The 21,014-nt window shown below is 38.0% G+C and overlaps 1 protein-coding gene across 6 annotated transcripts in view; it reads right to left on the reverse strand.

Annotated features, from left to right (window-relative positions):
* Positions 1–21,014, reverse strand: part of HYDIN (HYDIN axonemal central pair apparatus protein) — a 389,826-nt gene that overhangs the window by 185,707 nt on the left and 183,105 nt on the right. For all 6 annotated transcript variants that reach the window (XM_038538390.1, XM_038538392.1, XM_038538391.1 and 3 more), the window contains 2 exons: positions 19,368–19,532; positions 17,523–17,675 (listed from right to left, as the gene is read on the reverse strand). In XM_038538390.1, coding sequence (XP_038394318.1) covers positions 17,523–17,675; positions 19,368–19,532 — 318 coding nt within the window. The remainder of the gene's footprint in view (positions 1–17,522; positions 17,676–19,367; positions 19,533–21,014) is intronic.

Here is a 21,014-nt window from a genome sequence, read left to right on the forward strand (position 1 = left end):
GAGACAATGTATCAGTAGGGGACTAATTAAATCAACTGTAGTGGAGCCAAGTGATGCAATAAAATCAGTCACTGAAATGATCTGAACAGGACTATTCCTTAATAATTCATATTGAAAGTGACTACACTTCATTATTGAGTGAAAATAGCTGGTAATGAAGTAGTATTATCCCATTGGAGGGGGTAGGAATACACACACACACACACACACACACACACACACACACACACAGTGACGTTTCAGAAGATATACCTGAAAATTTAACAGTGGTTATATGTGTGGTGGCATTGTGAGTGATTTTTTTCTTCCTCCATTTGTTCTACAAGGATAATGTCAATTGCATAATAAGAAGACATGCATTTATATTTACTGAAGAAAGAACTCATCCTAAAAGGATATGAGCATTCTCTTTTGAGCCCATGTAATTTTAGCTTTGTTTGCTCTCTTGCTTCCATTTCATTCTCAGTTTCTTTCTTTCTTAGAAGTTTTTCTTTGTAAATAAATAATACAGGTAGACAGTGTAAAATTCAAATGACTATAAGGGAAAAGAGTCCCCCCCACCCCTGTCTGTTGATGGCCACTAGCTGCCCTCCTGAGAGGCAGCCACTCCAAGCAATTTTCTGCATATCTTTCCAGAGATTCTTTATGACTTAAAAAAAAAAGCACATTTGCATACATACTACTTTTTCTTACATAAATGGCAATAGCACTATAATACTTTTCTGCAGCAAGATTTAAGTTTAAAATTTTTATTTTTATGAAATGTATGCATACAAATAATTTGCAAAGTCAATGGTTCTAGGAAAAAAAACCCATGAAAACCAGTACTCCCTTAAACCCACTCTCCCACCCTTCTTCATCCTCATTCATCAATGGAGGTAACCACTGTCAATTCTTTTTGCATTTTCTTTTGGTTTTTGCCTTCCTCTCCCGAAGGAATCTATTGCTACTTCTTCATTTTTCAGTTTGAGCATTATCAATTTACTTTCTGTAGAAGAAAATGACAGCTCTCTTCTCTCCCACTTTCTCTCTCCATCACTTTCTTCCCCCCATCCTCCCAATATAGTTAAAACTTATTTTCTGGTGACAATCTATGCCATTATGCACATGCAAATACTATTCACAGCTGAGCTATGAAAAGCATACTATGATTACATTTCATTTTGTGTACAGCTTTTATTTTCCCAGAAATTATTGTCTTGTCTTTGTTGTTTAATGTATCTATCATGGACTCATCCCCAAATTCTCAAAGGGATAAATCTCCTCTCAGTATTTTCAGAAACATCAGATTTTCTATCAGCTCCAATTTCTTAGAGACAAATCTCTCCCAGAGTCATCTGTTCTGCAACTCCTGTCTGGACTGGCTGCTCTCCGGGCCTGCAATACAGCTGGCATCCTAAGAATGCCTCACAGCACATCCTGTGTATTCCTTGAGCTTCTCTCCTGTGTCTGAGCTCCTGTATCCTGGATCTCAGGTTTTCCTCACTTTGGTAGAGAATATTTTTCAGTACCTTCCCAAGAAAGGATTCATGGAGGGTAAATGTTTTGAGCTCTTGCCTGTCTGAAATGTCTTTATTTTACCTCCACACTTGATTAATCTTGTGGCTGGATGATGAATTCAAGACTAAGATTTATTTTCTTTCAAAAAGTCTTTTTTTCCACCCCAGTGTTGCTGTCTAAAAATTTCATGTCACTCCGGTTCCTGATTTGTTTTTGAGCGCTAATATTTTTCCATCTGGAATTTAATGATGTGTTTTCATAGGGGCCTATTTTCACCAACTATGAAGCATATTTGATGAGTCTTTTCCATAAACTCCTCTTTGTTGGTTCTGAATACATTCCTTGAATTATTTCTTGTATAATCTCCTCACCTCCATTTTAAAATCTGTTCTTTCTGGAAACACTTATTTGGATCACTTAATTTTCTAATCTTTCTCTCCTTGTTTCTAGCCTTTTCTCCTGGTGTTCTACTCTCTGAGAGCTTCTCAATTTTATTTTCCAATTCTTTTATCAAAATTTTATCTTCTGTGATTATATTTTTAACTTCTATGACCAAATTTTTTATTGCTCCTTTTAAAAAAATATCACTATTCTTGTTCATGGATGCAAATTCTTCTTTTATTTTCTTGAGATTACTAATGATCATTTTGTTTTATTTTAAGCTTTCTTCTCACTGTATTGCCTTTGTTTCCTCCAAGCTCTCAATTTTATGTTTTCTGGTTTATTGCTTCTACATTACAGGTTTTCTTGATGCCTTAGTTAAGTACTTAAGAAGCACTAAAACTATTATGTGCTCAGGTAGCAGTCAGCCAAGGGCTACCAGATACTTTAGATGCCAAGCTATCAATTTATTTCTGCTTTCCTCGTGGCTGGTGAAACTTCCCAGAGAATATTCCAATCTGCTACCCATGTGATGAGTACTGAGGGAGAAGGGGCCTTTCAGGATGAAGACTCTCTGGTACTCCTCCTAATTTCATAATGGTATCCTGCTCTCAGCAGTGCCTGAGAAGTCAGCAGTCAGTTTACTATTATTCTTTTTTAAGGTAAACTGTCTTTGTGTCTTTGGCTGACTTTAATATCTAGTCTCTGGTCTTAAATAAGTTTTACTCTAATGTGCCTAGATGTGATTTTCTTTATATTTCTCTCACTTTACGTTCATAATGCTTTTGAATCTGGCTTGACATCACAGCCATGATCTTCTGCTCCATTCTCTTCTCTCCCTTGGTACTCCAATAACTATACTCCCTGTGTGTATTTGTCTGTTTGACCAACTCTTCTACATTTTTCATCCTTTCATCACTCTTCCTATTCATTTTGGGTAGTTTCTTCTGACCTATCTCCCACTTCCACAATTCTCACTTCATCTGTATTCAAAGGATACAGTCAACAAAACTAAAAGACAACCTACAGAATGGGAGAAGATATTTGCAAATGATGTATCAGATAAAGGGCTAGTTTCCAAGATCTATAAAGAACTTATTAAACTCAACACCAAAGAAACAAACAATCCAATCATGAAATGGGCAAAAGACATGAAGAGAAATCTCACAGAGGAAGACATAGACATGGCCAACATGCACATGAGAAAATGTTCTGCATCACTTGCCATCAGGGAACTACAAATCAAAACCACAATGAGATACCACCTCACACCAGTGAGAATGGGGCAAATTAACGAGGCAGGAAACCACAAATGTTGGAGAGGATGCGGAGAAAAGGGAACCCTCTTACACTGTTGGTGGGAATGTGAACTGGTGCAGCCACTCTGGAAAACTGTGTGGAGGTTCCTCAAACAGTTAAAAATAGACCTGCCCTACGACCCAGCAATTGCACTGTTGGGGATTTACCCCAAAGATACAGATGCAATGAAATGCCGGGACACCTGCACCCTGATATTTATAGCAGCAATGGCCATAATAGCCAAACTGTGGAAGGAGCCTCGGTGCCCATCAAAAGATGAATGGATAAAGAAGATGTGGTTTATGTATACAATGGAATATTACTCAGCCATTAGAAATGACAAATACCCACCATTTGCTTCAATGTGGATGGAACTGGAGGGTATTATGCTGAGTGAAGTAAGTCAATCGGAGAAGGACAAACATTATATGTTCTCATTCATTTGGGGAATATAAATAAAAGTGAAAGGGAATATAAGGGAAGGGAGAAGAAATGGGTGGGAAATATCAGAAAGGGAGACAGAACATAAAGACTCCTGACTCTGGGAAATGAACTAGAGGTGGTAGAAGGGGAGGAGGGCGGGGGGTGGGGGTGAATGGGTGATGGGCACTGGCGGGGGCACTTGACAGGATGAGCACTGGGTGTTATTCTGTATGTTGGTTAAATTGAACACCAATAAAAAATAAATTTATTAAAAAATAAATAAAAATAAAATAAATGGGTGAATGGAAAAAAAACAATAAGCACTTAAACCCATCTAGTGAGTCCCTAATTTCAATGTATTTTTCAGGCCTTGAGTTCCATTTGTTCTTTTCTATATTTTCCATAGTTCTACCAAAATTTTAAATCTTGCCTTTTAGTTCCTTGAACATATTAAGCATATCACAGTTTTCTATTCAGTATCTTATCTCCTTGTATGCCTGGTTGTTTTTAAATTAACTGTTGGACTTTGTATATAAAAACAGCAGATACACAAAATACTTTAAAGCTTAGAATAATGGTTTCTTCCTTTGGTGAGAGTAATATACATTTGCTTCTGGAAAGATGTGGGGAGAACTAGCAATTCTAGATGTCCTTTATCCATGTAGAGATTAAAATGATTTGAAATGAGGGTCTGTACTAGTTTACTTTTGTTTCCAGGGTATAGCTTTATCAGAGTCCTAAGCAAAAGTCTAAGAGTTTTACCAAGTCCAATCTTCTCCAATTTTTATCTCTCTAGCCAGTCCTGTTTCAAATTTTTAAAAGGTTTTATTTATTTGAGAGAGAGAGAGAGAGAGTGTGTGTGTGTGTGAGAGAGAGATCATGAACAGGGGGGAAGGGCAGAGAGAGAAGCAGACTCCCCACTGGGCAGGGAGCCCAATGCAGAACTTGATCCCAGGACTGTGGGATCATGACCTGAGCCGAAGGCAGATGTTTAACCAACTCAGCTAGCCAGGTGCCCTTTGATTTCAATTTTTATCTTCATAGGCCAGTGGGTTTTCTGAATGCTCTTTTCAGTTTTTTAACCTCTGTTGCGACTACATAGGGAAAACAAGTCACAAATGCTGAGCATATATTTCTTTTTGTTTGTCATTGGCTTTGTTGCCCTTAAACTCACAATTTTTCATATTTTGTCCAGATTTTCTCCTTGTTCTTATAGGAAAGTAATTTGGCATAATACACTGAATAGTAAGGGCTTGGTCACTGATCTGCTGAGAGTTGTTAGAGGTCAAGTAATTTCCCTACCTCGTAATGTCCCCATTTGTTGGGGGGAAAAGTCTGTATAAGAATTTTAAGGCCAGGTGAGTTTGGGTGCATGAGAGGGGGAAGGTACAGGTAATTTTACATTGCTCTTAAGTAATATGTACCAACAATCTTTTCAGGTTACTAGAATGTATCTTTGAACAAAGACTGTAATGTTCTTTCTGAAAATTATTGGCTTCTCAAAACTCAGTGAAAGATGTCAGATCAAATACAAAGCTTGAAGATAATTAGTAAAAGGAAAGAGGACAGCTCCTGAGCACGTAGACATTATTGGCACAGATTCCAGGGAGCATCTACACAAATAAATGAATAAATAAGCTCCAAGGAGATAGAGAATCAGAAAACTATTGAACTTGAAATTTCTAAATAGTAACCTATTTTCCAATAAACTTCTTTTCTTTTATGTGGAAGAACATATATACCTTCATTCAAACAAATATTTTCTATTTTACAGGATGGCTTCACTGTCAAAAATTTAGAGAAACAAGTGAAGAGTGGGGGGAAAAGGCAGCATTAGAGCTCCCATTTCAAAGAGCTCTGTACTATATGGATCAGTTAGTTTGAAACTTTAAGGCCTCTCCGTACCTTATTTATTTTTCTTTCTTATCTAAGAAAAAATTATAAAAGGTCTTAAGATATATATCATAAAGATTTAACTCTTTCCATAAGTCATTTCACCTAGATATTTTTGTCTGATAACATTAATCATCAAAGCTAGCATTTATTGAATGCCAAATGCTTATTTTTCACAAGGCACTTCCTAGATATATTCTCATGGTTAATCTCCTAGATGCCATTATTACTTCCATTTAAAGGGAAGGAATCAGTCTTAGAAAGGCTAAATAACTTTCCCCGAGTTAGTGCATGTAGAGTTAGGACTTCATTCCAGACCTGCCTGACTACAACACCCTTACTCTTGATAGTGTGAAATGCTACTGCAACACTCATATACTAAACAACTCTACGTTGAGTGACTACCATGTTAGGCAACTGTGTATGACACATGACTATGCCTTCCCTCAGATAATGTTGCCCTTTCCTCTGAGACACATCCCAACTTAATGTCCTAACATCCCAGAGAGGGATTTTTTTTCTCAAAATTATGAATCTGAATGCTGCATAAATAATTTAATGATAAATGACACTAAAAGAGACAAATCACAAGTGCCATCCTACAGAGAGCTCTACCATGTCATATATGCCCCTCTAGTCTCTGTCTTTTTGCTTGTGACAGGGAAGAGGAAATGGGACTAAGAAAGAGTATGTTTAGGACACCTGGGTGGCTCAGCAGTTGAGCATCTGCCTATGGCTCAGGGCGTGATTCTGGAGTCCTGGGATCGAGTCCCACATCAGGCTCCCTGTGGGAAGCCTGCTTCTCCCTCTGCCTGTGTCTCTGCCTCTCTCTCTCTCTCTCTCTGTCTCTCATAAATAAATTAAAAAATAAATAAATAAATATTTTTTAGAAAAGGAAGAGTATGATTTTCTTCCTGAAAAACATCATATAATCTTGACATATGTGTGTTGGGGATTTCATACCATTAATAAACCTTTACGCCATACTACTGATTGCATCTCTTCCTGTCTTTGTTCATTATATAAAAGTGTTTATTTCATTTCATACTAGCTTATTATTGAATATGATTGTATTCTCTCAGTACACAATCAGAATAAATCCTTTAGTTGATAATGACAATGATAGTCAACCCTTAAAAGTGATGTGAATTGGTATCTTAGTCAGTTAAGGCTGTTGTAACAGAATACCATAGACTGGGTGGTTTATAAACAACGGAAATGTATTTCTCTTGGTTCTGAAGAGTGGAAGTCTGAGATCAGAGTGTCAATATGGTCAAATTCTGGTGAAAGCCCTCCTCCAGGTTGCAGACAGCTCTTTTACTCATTGTGTCCTCACATGATGGAAAAAAGTGACAGCTCGCTGGGGTCTCTTTTATGAGGGTGCCAATCTCATTCATGAGGATGCTATCTTCATGACCTAATTACTTCCCAAACCTTTCACCTACTTGTATCATCATATTTGGGGTTATGGTTTCAACATATGAATTCTGGAGGGACATAAATGTTTAGTCCATAACAGTTGAGTAGATGATGATGATGGTGATATATTTTTATGGAGGAGGGGGCAGTCCCAGTGGCCCAGTGGTTTAGCGCCACCATCAGCCCAGAGAATGATCCTGGAGACCCAGGATTGAGTCCCATGTCAGGCTCCCTGCACAGAGCCTGCTTCTCCCTCTACTTGTGTCTCTGCCTCTCTCTCTCTCTCTCTCTCTCTCTCTGTCTCTCATGAATAAATAAATTAAATCTTTAAAAACATTTTTATGGAGGAGGGAAGGTGGAATTTGGGGAAAAAAACTTACATCTGATCCATATAAAGAAAGTTTACCTTAATCTCCCTCTGTGGTGACAAGTATTAACCGTATGCCTGAATAATAATTAATTAGAAAAAACAATTTGCTAAAGCTAATTAAAAGCTGGGACTGGCAGAATGAAGATGGAAAGTCTTACAAAGCATGTAAGAAACTCATATATTTTTCTTTTATTTTCTAGATAGCCCTTTAATGGCTATTAAGGGAGAACAAGGGAACAAAACCTCCTCCTTTCATTTTGGCTTTAGCTTACATTCAAACTAATCATATTAAATCAGTAGAGCTGTTGTTCTAAATTCAGGGATGGTGCTGACCCATCATTATATTGAATTGATATAACATTGAATTGATAGCTTTCCTTTTTTTCAGTGTGGTTTATAATCAGTACAAACTGCTGGAACCTACCTTCTGAGTTTTCACACTTAGCTTTGCCAAAGTAAAAGAGTGAGAGTCAGGGTAAGACGCCCACAGCTCTCTGTCAAGCACAATCCTTTCTTCTGTAAGTCTCTTGATATTATTGTCATTGATAACCTCTAGTCATTAAATATGTTCCTTGGAATGTCTCTCAGGAAAAGCACGAATGGCTAACACATGACACATTTATGTATTAAAGAAAGATGCCCACCATGATAAACTAGAATGTTATTCTCTCATTTACCTATTCTTGTGAATTTGTCTTCTAGATTTTTCATACTAAGGCAAAGATATAAAAACTTTGCTCCCTTATGCCAAATGAAGACACAATTCATCACCTTTTGTAAAGACTCACTGATAGCATATGAAGCAATATAAAAATTAGTTAAGAAGACTGACTATAAATCAATGAGTTCAAGCTTTAAAACATGTCCTTCACTCTAACACACAGGAAAAAAGAGACACAATTTTGAAACAAGGAAGAACCAGTCATAGTTATACTAAAAAACAAGATTAACACTGTATGGACCAGAAGAGGAACAGAAGCAATAAGAGGGTCCTGAAGCCACAGATCTCCTGGGCTCTAGGCCTTAAAATCAGTAAAGAGAACTTGAGGGGGAAAAAATGAAAACCAAAAAGGTTCTGCAGGAAGTAAGGGATAAGGGCCAGGGTTCCCAGCCAAGAGAGCTTCCCGGGATTGAAAGAAGTCAAAAATACTGTGATGTTCCCAAGGTAATAATCTACACACACTTGTGCCAGTGTGGTGGTGAAGTACAGACTGTCATGTAGAAATGCCCATATCAAACCACTGTCAAGTATAATGACTTAGTCTGTGATTTTTTTCAATATCTTCATGGGAAAATAAAAAGCTCAATACTTGATTCTGGGCTTGTGATAGTTGTTCAGGGCAACAGCAAATGAAGAAAATATTAGACAGGGAAGCAAGACTATTGAGAATGAGAAAAAAATATACCTCATGCCAGATTAATCTATCTTTTAAAATTTCAAATGCTAAGAAGGGCAGCTACAAACAATCAGCTAATGAATTTATTCCCAAGCAATCTATAGACCTAAGAGAAATTGATTAGAAAATGTTTCTTAGATCCTCAAAGAGGCAGGGTAGGATAATATATGTAAAACAAAAATTATGAAACAAAACCAGATATGAATCAAGAATAGTGGCTATAAGTAATCAATTACAAATCTTGGAATTGAAAAATATAGTCACTGAAATTAAACTAAAAAATTAAATACACGAGATAAACTTTAAATTTGCCAAAATCAATGCCAGAATTTATAAACTGGAGCATACCACTGAGGAGGCAGCACAGAGAGATGAAGAGATGAAAAATATGGATGAGAAATAAAAATAGATATGTAGAACTCTGGAACGTGTGTGTGTGCATGTGTGTGTATATTTTTCTCAAAGTAAGAAATACAAGTACTGGCAAAGAAGAAACATTTGAGGATATAATGGCAAAAACTTTCCAGTATTTAAAAGGGTCAAATCTTCTGATGCATTTAAAGAGAAATCTACAAAAATCAAGAATAAAAATACAGTCTTAAAAGCACCTTGTGAGAAAAAGAAATTATAAAGGAGCAATAATCTGACTAACAATGGAATTTTATCAGCAATGATTGATGCCAGAGATCAAGCTTCAAAGGAAAAAAAAACCTGTCAAACAGAATTTCATACTTAGCTAAACTATCATGCAAGAGTGAAGGTGAAATCAAGATATAGACAAATATACATAAACTATGAGATCTCTATCTAGAACAGAATTCTGAAGTATATAATTTAGCAAGAAGAAATAGAAACCAAGAAGGAAGCAGAGAGATAAAAAAATAAAGAAGAATAAAGAAATATCAGCAAATGATTTTGGTAACTAATGAGTAGTTAATTACTGACTGACAAAAATCAACAACTTTGTGGCAAAGAAGAGAAGATCCAACATTCTACACACTAATCAAAAAATTATGAAGTGGGGAAAGGCCAAGGGATAAAAAATGTGTGATGGAGTCCTTGTCTTACTCTTGAGGAGGACCAAGATTCTTTCATTATTGTTAGAGAAAAATTATTTATTTCTTAACAATGTAAATAGAGCTACTTAATAAAATAAAATCAATAGCTTTCAAATGAGTATAGAAAAAAATGCCTGAGAGGTAATAGCGGCTGGAGTAGGACTTGGAGAAAATTGATCAATCAATACAAAGCAGAAAAAGAAATAGAGAATGAAAAAAAAAAAAAAAACCAGCACAGTATATGGGAAATGATAGGACAGAAGTGAGCTCATCTACATCAATAATCATAAAACGTTTTAAGAGGTCTTGATATGGTAGTTGAATAATGAGCCTTCAAAGATGTCCATGGTCGGGCAGCCCCGGTGGCACAGTGGTTTAGCGCCGCGTGCAGCCTGGGGTGTGATCCTGGAGACCCGGATTGAGTCCCATGTCAGACTCCCTGCATGGAGCCTGCTTCTCCCTCTGCCTGTGACTCTGCCTCTTTCTCTCTCTCTCTCTCTCTCTGAATAAATAAATAATAAAATCTTTTTTTTAAAGATGTCCATAGTCTAATCCCTGGCATCTGTGAACATGTTGCTTGACATGTCAAAGGGGACTTTCAGATTTGACTAAAGATTTTGAAATGAACAGATTATCCTGAGGTACTGGGATAGTGCTAATATAGTAACAGAAGTCCTTACATTAAAGAGGCAAGAGGGTCACAGTCAGAGATATAAGGATGGAAGCAGAAGTCAGGGAGTAGGGAAGATGGTATACTGTTGGCTTTGAAGACAGAGGAAGGGCCCACAAGCCAAGGAATGTAGGTGGCCTTCAAAAGCTATAAAAAGCAAGGAATTATATTCTTCTTCAGAGTTGCAAAAATTATATAGCCTTACAGACACATTTTAGACTAATGTCCTCCAGAACTATAAGATAATAAATTTGTTACAACAGCAATAGGAAACTAATATACTTGAAAATTAAAAGACAGAGTCTATCATTAGATTTTTAAAAATCCAGTCACCTGCGACTTAAAAGAGATTTTAAGTTGACACACAAAACAAATTAACACACACATAAATCTGAAAATAAAGGAATGAAAAGACATACCAAGCAAATGATAACTAAAAGGAAGCTGATGTAGCAATATTACTATCAAAACAGAATTTAAATTAGAAAGCATATACAGGGATTAAAAAACACAGTATATTATTAAAAAAAGGAATAATATACCAAGGATAAATGTAAGTTATGAATTTATATGCACCTATTAATATAGCTTTGAAATACATGAATAAAAAATGGACATAATTACAGGGAGAAATACAAAAATGGATTATTTTGATAAAATTCTATCAGAAAGTGTTATACAAATAATTAGTAAGGCTGTAAAAGATTTAAACAATATATAATCAATAAGCTTGATCTAGCACAAACACATAGACAGATAATCTGTCACACTCAATCACTAGAGAGTCTATATTCTTTTTTAAGATTGTGTGAAATATTTATAAAAACCAACTGTAGGGCAGCCCGGGTGGCTCAGCGATTTAGTGCTGCCTTCAGCCCAGGGTGTGATCCTGGAGATCCGAGATTGAGTCCCACGTCAGGCTCCCTGCATGGAGCCTGCTTCTCCCTCTGCCTGTGTCTCTGCCTCTGTGTGTGTGTGTGTCTCTCATAAATAAATAAACAAATAAAATCTTAAAAAAAAAAAACAACTGCAATTATGTCTCCCAAAACACAAATTCAAAAACTACATGTCATGCAAACCATGTGTTTCAACTTCATTATAGTTAAAAGTTATCTATTAAAACTCCATAAAAAAGGGAAATGTAAAGAATTAAAAATATATACCCATATATAACTCACATATTAAAAAGGAAATCACAGTAAAGTTTACCAAATATTTATTTTTAAAAAGTATTACAAATAAAAATGACTGTTATGGGGGGGATCCCTGGGTGGCTCAGCGGTTTAGCGCCTGCCTTTGGCCCAGGGAGCAATCCTGGAGTCCTGGGATCGAGTCCCGCATGGGGCTCCCAGCGTGTAGCCTGCTTCTCCTTCCTCCTGTGTCTCTGCCTCTCTCTCTCTCTCTGTCTAAATAAATAAATAAATAAATAAATAAATAAATAAATCTTTAAAAAAATGACTGTTATGGAGCTAAAATGTTGCATAACAAGAATATTTGTAAGCTTTAAATGCATGATTAAACTAAGATGTAAAATATTGCTTAAAAAAATTAAAAAATATTGCTTAAAAATATTGCTAAACATTCCAATTAAGGTTTCTTGAAAAAGAACAAAATAATTGTAAAGAATGTAGGAAAAAATGATAAAACTAAGAGTAGAAATTAGTATATGAATATTTTAAAATCATATGAAAATATTTGGATTGATTTTGTGCCAATACATTTGCACTTGGATAAAATGAAAAATTTCTAGAAAAAATTAAATCTAAATAATCTTTATAGAAAATGAATCGAAAAAAAAATGAATCGTTAGGGGTGTCTGAGTGGCTCAGTCAGTTAAGTGCCTGTCTTTGGCTAAGGTCATAATTCCAGGGTCTTGGGATCAAGCCCCACAACTTTGTGGTCAACTCATCTTCAACAAAGCAGAAAATAATATCCACTGCCAAAAAAACAGTCTCTTCAATAAATGGTGCTGGGAAAATTGGACAGCCACTTGCAGAAGAATGAAACTGGAGCATTCTCTTATACCATACACAATAGTAAACTCAAAATGGTTGAAAGATCTAAATGTGAGACAAGAATCCATCACAATCCTAGAGGAGAACACAGGCAACAACCTTTTTGAACTTGTCCACAGCAACTTCTTGCAAGACACATCTATAAAGGCAAGGGAAACAAAAGCAAAAACAAACTATTGGGACTTCATCAAGATAAAAAGCTTCTGCACAGCAAAGGAAACAGTCAACAAAACTAAAAGACACCTTACAGAATGGGAGAAGATATTTGCAAATGACATGTCAGATAAAGGGATAATATCCAAGATCTATAAAGAACTTATCAAACTCAACACCCAAGAAACAAACAATCCAGTCATGAAATGGGCAGAAGACATGAACAGACATTTCTCCAAAGAAGACCTACACATAGTCAACAAGTACATGATAATAATGCTCCACATCACTTGCCATCAGGGAAATACAAATCAAAACCACAATGAGATACCACTTTGCACCAGAGAGAATGGCTAAAATTAACAAGACAGGAAACAACAAATGTTGGTGAAGATGTGGAGAAAGGGGAACCCTGGGACTCCTGGGTGGGTCAGCAGTTGAGTGTCTGTCTTTGGCTCAGGGCATGATCCCGGGGTACTAGGATCGAGTCCCGCATCAGGCTCCCAGTGAGGAGCCTGCTTCTCCCTCTGTCTATGTCTCTGTCTCTGTCTCTCATGAATAAATAAAGAAAATCTTAAAAAAAAGAAGAAAGAAAGAAAGAAAGAAAGAAAGAAAGAAAGAAAGAAAGAAAGAAGAGAAAGAAAGAAAGAAAGAAAGAAAGAAAGAAAGAAAGAAAAGAAAGAAAGAAAGAAAGAAAGAAAGAAAGAAAGAAAGAAGAAAGAAAGAAAGAAAGAAAGAAAGAAAGAAAGAAAGAAAGAAAGAAAGAGGAACCCTCTTGCACTGTTGGTGGGAATGCAAGCTGGTTCAGCCACTCTGGAAAACAATGTGGAGGTTCCTCAAGAAGTTGAAAATAGAGCTACCCTATGACCCAGCAATGGCACTACTCGGTATATACCCCAAAGATACAAACGTAGTGAAATGACAGGACACCTGCACCTCAATGTTCATAGCAGCAATGTCTACAATAGCCAAACTGTAGAAGGAGCCATGATGTCCTTTGACAGTTGAATGGATAAAAAAGATGTGGTATACATATTCAATGGACTATTACTCAGCCATCAGATAGGATGATTATTTACTATTTACTTCAACGTGGATGGAACCGGAGGATATTATGCTGAGTGAAATAAGTCAATTGGAGAAAGACAATCATCATATGGTTTCAATCATATGTGGAATGTAAGAAATAGTGAAAGGGACCATAAAGAAAAGGAGGGAAACTGAGTGGGGAAAAATTTGAGAGGAAGACAAACCATGAGAGACTCCTAATTCTGGGAAACAAACAAAGTGTTTGCAGAAGGGGAGGAGGGTGGGGGTTTGGGTGACTAGGTGACAGGCATTAAGGAGGGCACTTGATAGGATGAGCACTGGGTGTTATACTATATGTTGGCAAATTGAATTTAAATAAAATATTTTAAAAATGCTTTAGTGCCAGCTGAGTCCCAAGATGTCACTGACCTCTGGAAGCAACTTCTCAAGCTAATGGTTTCCCTAGGTCGAATGGATTCTAGATGTTTCCAAACACGTGCTGGGCAAAGCACTTTCTCTGCCTAGTGAGGGAAGACATCTATCTTCCAGCCTGGTGCTGAGGTCCTAGGGTCCAGAGGACTACTGTATTCTTGCCTTATTTCTGCTGTCACCCAGAGAGAAGGCAGGAGTGCTGTGTGTACAAGCAGAGCCCACACACTCTTGCCAAAATGGCTTTTCTCAGCTCTGCTCTTACATTTTGATATTTTTAACCCTCCAAACTGAAGGTGACTTACTCTAGTGTTTTGAGTCCTTCAGTTTAAATCCAAATAAATCAGGCACAGGGAACCTTTAGGGGAGGCAGGTATTTCAGGCATTCCAAAGCAAAGAACTTACTACTCTAGGTCACAGAACACCTTGCTTTTACTAATAAAAAAAAAAAAAATTTTTTTTTTTTTTATACTCGGGACATGTTAAGCTTTGCTGAAACAAACAAACAAAAATTATCTTCACTGTTTCTTCACTCTGTATTATACTAAGAAGATTCAGGGTTTTTAACTATTTTTTTTTTGTACAGCATTTATTTCTGAGAAATTCAAAATCACTCTAAGTGTCATGTATCTTCCCAACAGCACGGTGAAGGTGGGCTTCCAGCTTCCCATCTCCTGGCCCTCCAGCTGATAACAAACACACATCTCTAGCCAAGTAAGGGAGAATCTAATCACAGTGGTTGCTGTGATGTGCAGGCCACGCACAAGGTTGAGTGTGACACACGGCTGACAATGGGCGCTGCATCTGGGAAAGTTGACATTTATGGACAGCCAAAAGAGGAGAGAGGATGAACCCTCCTGTCAAGGCACCCAGCAGGAAAAGAGAACTTCCATATATGAATTCTTAGTAATCATAGAAGAAGCAAAGAACATGCCGTTGCCCTGCTTATTTCTGAGTGAGAAATTAAATGCCACAAATATGTGACCATCGCTAACCTGGGTATTGAGCTCTAGGCTCAGTTAGGGGAAAAAAAAGCAACTATTATTTGAAACTTTTTCCTAATGTCTGGTAATTTCTGTGAGAATGAGTTGGCAGGTTCAGCACTGTACATCAACTTGAAATTTAGTAAATGGTATTTCTATTTCATCCCACTGTAGTTAATTTCCAAGTTAGTGTCATTCAATTCCTATAATATTAACATATATAGCATTTATTTACCAGGATATGGATCAAAAATCCAGCTGAAATATGAAAGGAGTTTACTTTTCATCCATGAGAATTACAGTTGAAACCACTTTTATGCTGGAAGGACAATCAACTCAACAAACATCAGTTTTTCAAGAGAGGATTTGCGGGGAAAAAAACTATATACAATGGATTGCTTATATCACCCATTTGGCTGTTTGGAACTGGAGCTTGCAGATTTAAGATGATACTAAAGAATCAAAAGATGGCATCATGAAACCTTTGTGGAAAAGAAAAAGTCCCATTTTAATAACCAGCTAGGTCACTCAATATATAAACTATATTAGTCAAAATCAATAGATCCTTGGTGTTGCTTTCTGGTTTTTAACATGTATCAAAAAGGTGTCATAAAAAGTGAAATCTAGAGCTATCTGAGAATGAACCAGCTGGCAGTTACTATCTTGGTACTTAAGTGTTCCTGTGGTTTCTGCCAATCTCCTCCTCTGTAATTCACTAGGACTCTCCAGGGCCACCTCTCATCATCCTCAACAACTTGGCTGCCTCTCTGCCTCCTCCACTGTGAACTCTGCACACACAAAACTGGACCAGAAGCAATACTTCCTAGGCAATCCCCCTTGCTTTCCACCAAACACATCAACTAACTCATTGAATAAAGACTAGCCAAGGGGTCTTTTCTGTAGGATTTTAAAAAATTTTTTAATTTATTTATGATAGTCACAGAGAGAGAGAGAGAGAGAGGCAGAGACACAGGCAGAGGGAGAAGCAGGCTCCATGCACCGGGAGCCTGACGTGGGATTCAATCCCGGGTCTCCAGGATCGCGCCCTGGGCCAAAGGCAGGCGCCAAACCGCTGCGCCACCCAGAGATCCTTCTGTAGGATTTTTCTTTAAATATTATCAAACATTATTCTCCACATGAGATCCACAAGGTGCTGGGTTAAGGGTGGGGTAGTGTCTGAGCCTCATGCTAAACAGAGCCATGACTGTACTGGAAATGGCCGCCTTTATAAAAACTAATAATAAATGATAATAAAAAGGAATAATAGTAGTGATAAATGAAAGCTAACTGGGACCAATGACTCCAAGGAGCTGCCACAGGTCAGTGGAAAACCATGATCCTGTTCCTTCTAATTAGTGACTTTTAGAGAATTAATAATTGATTTTTCAGAAATATCTGACAAATGCTGAAACCAAATGTTAGTGTTCAAATATCAATAATTGGGGATAGGAGGAGGACTATACTATTGAAAATTTTATATTTAAACTTAGAAACCTTTTTCTAAAATCAAAAATATTTTCAATTGTGGGATGTAAAATTTCTAATTTCTGTAAAAATTGGTATTATCTCTGCTAAAAAATTAGCTTATAGAAGACTAGCAGAGAGTGAAATAAGTCAATTGGAGAAGGACAAACATTATATGGTCTCATTCATTTGGGGAATATAAAAAATAGTGAAAGGGAATAAAGGGGAAAGGAGAAAAAATGAGTGGGAAATATCAGAAAGGGAGACAGAACATGAAAGACTCCTAACTCTGGGAAATGAACTAGGGGTGGTGGAAGGGGAGGTGGGTGGGGGGTGGGGGTGACTGGGTGACGGGCACTGAGGTGGGCACTTGACGGGATGAGCACTGGGTGTTATTCTATATGTTGGCAAATTGAACACCAATAAAAAATAAATTTATAATAAAAAAAGAAGACTAGCAGATCTAAATATCATTATAAAATACATAGATATAAGACAGACTCATTTCTAGAATTATTATATATCTATTTTTGTATCAATCTTTGTTTTGCTGTTTAATTTCTACTTTTGGCAAATACTATCTTGCTGTATTTCATACATCTCCTAAAAAACTACATTAAAATATTGCTAAAAGGATGATAGAATAAAACTAGAATAAGCATACCAACATATTTGTGGCCAAAAGGGTTCAAATTAAATATAAAAAGGCATTTTCAGTTACAGAGACATTTAAAAGGTATTTTCTGGAGGTGGGGGGCTGGGCTTAGGTATACTTCAGTAAGAAGATCTTTGAAGCATCTTCTCAAAATTATATTTGCTTGTTTACCAAACTATATGCTTATTGTGTTGCTTAGTCAACAGAAGGATTATAATAAAGGGGAACTAGGGATGAGAATGGCATAGTTTAATGTAGTCAAATCATATAAATCTCTACTTTTGGGGATCATTCTCAAAGGCATTTTGTGAAAACAGGACCACTGCCTATAAGGTATAGGCAAAGCAGTATTTTCATCACATGACGGTCCTGCCATCTACTCACCATGCGTGCCTGAAACAATGCAGGGATGAAGGACTGGTTAGATAGGTTGAGAATCCTTGAGGAGTCCTTTAGGACATAGATATTGCCAAAATCAACTTGAGTGGGATGTACATAGATAACTGGGCCTTCTCCAATGCTCCTTAGGTGACATACCTGTGTTCCATGCAAGAGAAAGAAGAGAAGAATAGCTGAAAATGGCAGGGCTTGAAACAAGCTTCTGGCCATCCCTTTTACAAAGAGAAGGGGCATTAAAGCATGCTTATGAGAACTGTCATTCCTTCTCTCTGTCCTCTGGTCAGAGGGATACAGAGACGGCCCGTGAATCCAGCCTGGAATTCCTCCTCAAAAGGGATGATTGGCTTCCCTGTTCAACCCGACCCGTACATTGTGAGGAAACCAGAATACTGGTCCTCTGCATGCCACCGAGCACTCCAGCCTCAAAAACCCTCAGTGTGGGGGTAAGGACAGGCACTTCCAAGTCAGAAGTGGCTGGATTGAGTCCCCACCCTGTTTCTTTACTAGGAACACAATGGTGCTGTCCACTATGCAGGTTGGGGACTGAAATCCACCTTGTTCTGCTTCCCAGCCCTGTGCCTCCATGTAGGCATTGCATCTGCCTGAGGCAGGGGGCCCTTCAGCAAGTGACCTTCTCATGGGTAGCATCTGTGCAGGGCAGATACCTGGACTGGTGGCACCTTTTGAGTTGGCTTGCCTTTGTGATGCTGCTTTCTAAGTCAGGTGGCTTATCTATGGCACCATACATGGAAGAGATAAAAGCAAAACCCTGGTTTATTCTACTCTCTAAGTATTCAGAACCACTTCAAACAAATACATGCCCACATCACTCAGCTCCCAAGTAAACCAAATGTCTAGGGACTCATAGCCTGTTGGGCAACTTCCTTCAAGATTCAAGATTCATCCTTTGATTCAGCTCAGGCAGTGGATAGCTTTCCACGTCTCCCTCTTCCCACACTTGGAGAGAGGCTACTTCCCCTCACAGCTTTAGTAGGTTAATTTGGGTTATGATTCCAGTCAAAGTATTGGGAAAGATCCAGTGAGAAGTCACTGAAATCACTCTCAGAGCCCATATGCAGCAAGTGAGTGATACTCAGATTTGCACCAAACAACTGAAGAGGATGTTACACACACAGATATGCTCTCCCTCAGAGGTTCTAGAAGGGGGACTGGCCCCCTCTGTCTGTGCATGTATGAGAAACTCCTAATAGGAGTTTAAGAACAGATGCTATTGATAAAGTAGATGTGGTGCATATATGCAATGGGATATTACTCAGCCATCAAAAAGAATGAAATGTTGCCATTTGCGACAATGTGGATGGATCTAGAGAGTATAATACTAAGTGAAATAAGTCAGAGAAAGACAAATACCATATGATCTCATGCATATATGGAAGAGACTCTACTATATAGAAAAAATGGATGGTTACCAAAGGGGAGGTGGTTGGGAGGATGGGGGAAATAGGTGATGGGGATCCAGAGTACACTTACCTTGCTAAGTACTGAGTAATATATAGACTTGTTGAATAACTATATTGTACACTGGAAATTAACATAACACTGTTAGCTATGCTGGAATTAAGTTTTTCTAAAATTTAAAAATAAGATTTAAATGTAAAAAATTTACAAATTAAAAATGTTTTAAATTAAAAAGGACAGATGTTATAAAACACCACTACTTTTAGATGGATCTGAAGATAGATTCCTTTGGTAACACAGCACTAGTATTCTACTATCGCAGAGTGAAAATGTAAAACCAGAAAATATGCAAATATGGAGTATGCAAGGAGTACAGCAATTTTAACTATAATTCAGAAAATTGGCTCTCACCATAGGGGGGTCTGGACTCCCAAAGATCGAGATGTAAACTATGGATCTATATTCCCCAGTGACCTGGGTCTCCAGGGCCAGAGGTATGTGAGCGGTGCTGCGGGGAGGGATGACTCCACAGGGCATAGGACAGGTGAGTAACACAGCAGGCGAGTCTTCATGCACCTGGTGGGAGAGACAAGCCGGATGGATAAGCAAACCCCTGGCAGGGTATGGATTAAACATCATATTCGATTATTTGGAAGCAAGTGTCATCCCGAGTCCATGGAGATTCTTTAAGAGTGTATCACCATTCAGGCAAGTAAAGGGGGATCAGCACCTCATCTCTGCTAAGGGGAAGTGGGTGTGCATAAGGCCTCAAACCAAAGTGCACAAACCCAGCAAGATGCAGAAATTATCCACAATTAGTGGATAATGTGAATTAGTCCATGGGCCAAATTCCTTGGCCTGTCCTTCCACACCTTCAAGCTTTATCCCCTACCACCTCGTCCCTTTGTGTTTCTATCAACAGAGGCTCTGGGTATTTCCTGAGCTCAGGATACTGCTTTTTACTTCCAACACTATGCACTATGTTACTCTTTCCGGAATGGCCTCTCCCTTCAATTGACCTGCACATCCATCCTGAATACCCACAGGTACCCCTAGGGGTCTAGAGCCAGGGCTTTTCCTCTGTCCCCAGGGGGGCATCCTGCAGTCCTCTTCCACAGTGCGTACTATCTATGTGTCCATCTGTTCTATGGACTGTCAACTCCCTAGGGCATGACCTGAGCCTCTCCTCAATACATACCCATTTCTTGGCCCAAAAATATATGCTCAGTACATATTTTTTAAATGGCAAAATAGGGAGATGAATGAATGAATATTAACCAGCGTTTACCACTGTAGGTTCTTCAAAATGCTGCTCTGCAGCAATTACTAGTTTTCTTTTAAAGATTTATTGTATTTTATTTATTTTTAAAGAGATTTTATTTATTTATTTATGAAAGACACAGAGAGAGAGGCAGAGACATAGGCAGAGGGAGAGGCAGGCTCCCTATGGAGAGCCTGATGCAGGACTCGATCCCAGGAACCCGGGATCATGACCTTAGCTGAAGGCAGACACTCAATCACTGAGCCACCCAGTGGCCCCAAGATTTATTTATTTTATTTGAGAGAGAGAGAGAGAGAATACAAGCAGAGGAAAGGCAGAGAATCCCAAGCAGACTCCTTGCTGAGCATGAAGCCTGACACAGGGCTTGATCCCAGCACCCTGAGGTCATGACCTGAGCTGAAATCAAGAGTTGGGCACTTAACTGACTGAGCCACCCAGTCACTCCACTAGCTTTTCTGAAAAACAGCAATAAGTAAAACTTTAAAAATCCTATGGCCAAATAAGTTTGGGTGATTCTGGGAAACCTCAGCTCCTGGAAAGACAGAGTATATGGAGCATACAAATTTCGCCTGTTCAGAGACACCCCCCCCCCCCCCCCCCTTGGTCTTTGTACACCTGGGCTGGCCTAGCCTAATCTCAGTGTGTCAATATGGCAGTGCTCTGTCTGGCCTTACTGGAGCACAGACCAAAAGGGAAAATTGGCAATAATGATTCTGTATCTACTATTTTTGTATTTTGATTTAATTTAGCATTCATTTTAATTTCTTAAAATGTGA

The sequence above is a fragment of the Canis lupus genome, chromosome 5 (genome assembly GCF_011100685.1).
Source record: "Canis lupus familiaris isolate Mischka breed German Shepherd chromosome 5, alternate assembly UU_Cfam_GSD_1.0, whole genome shotgun sequence".
Lineage (NCBI taxonomy): Eukaryota > Metazoa > Chordata > Mammalia > Carnivora > Canidae > Canis > Canis lupus.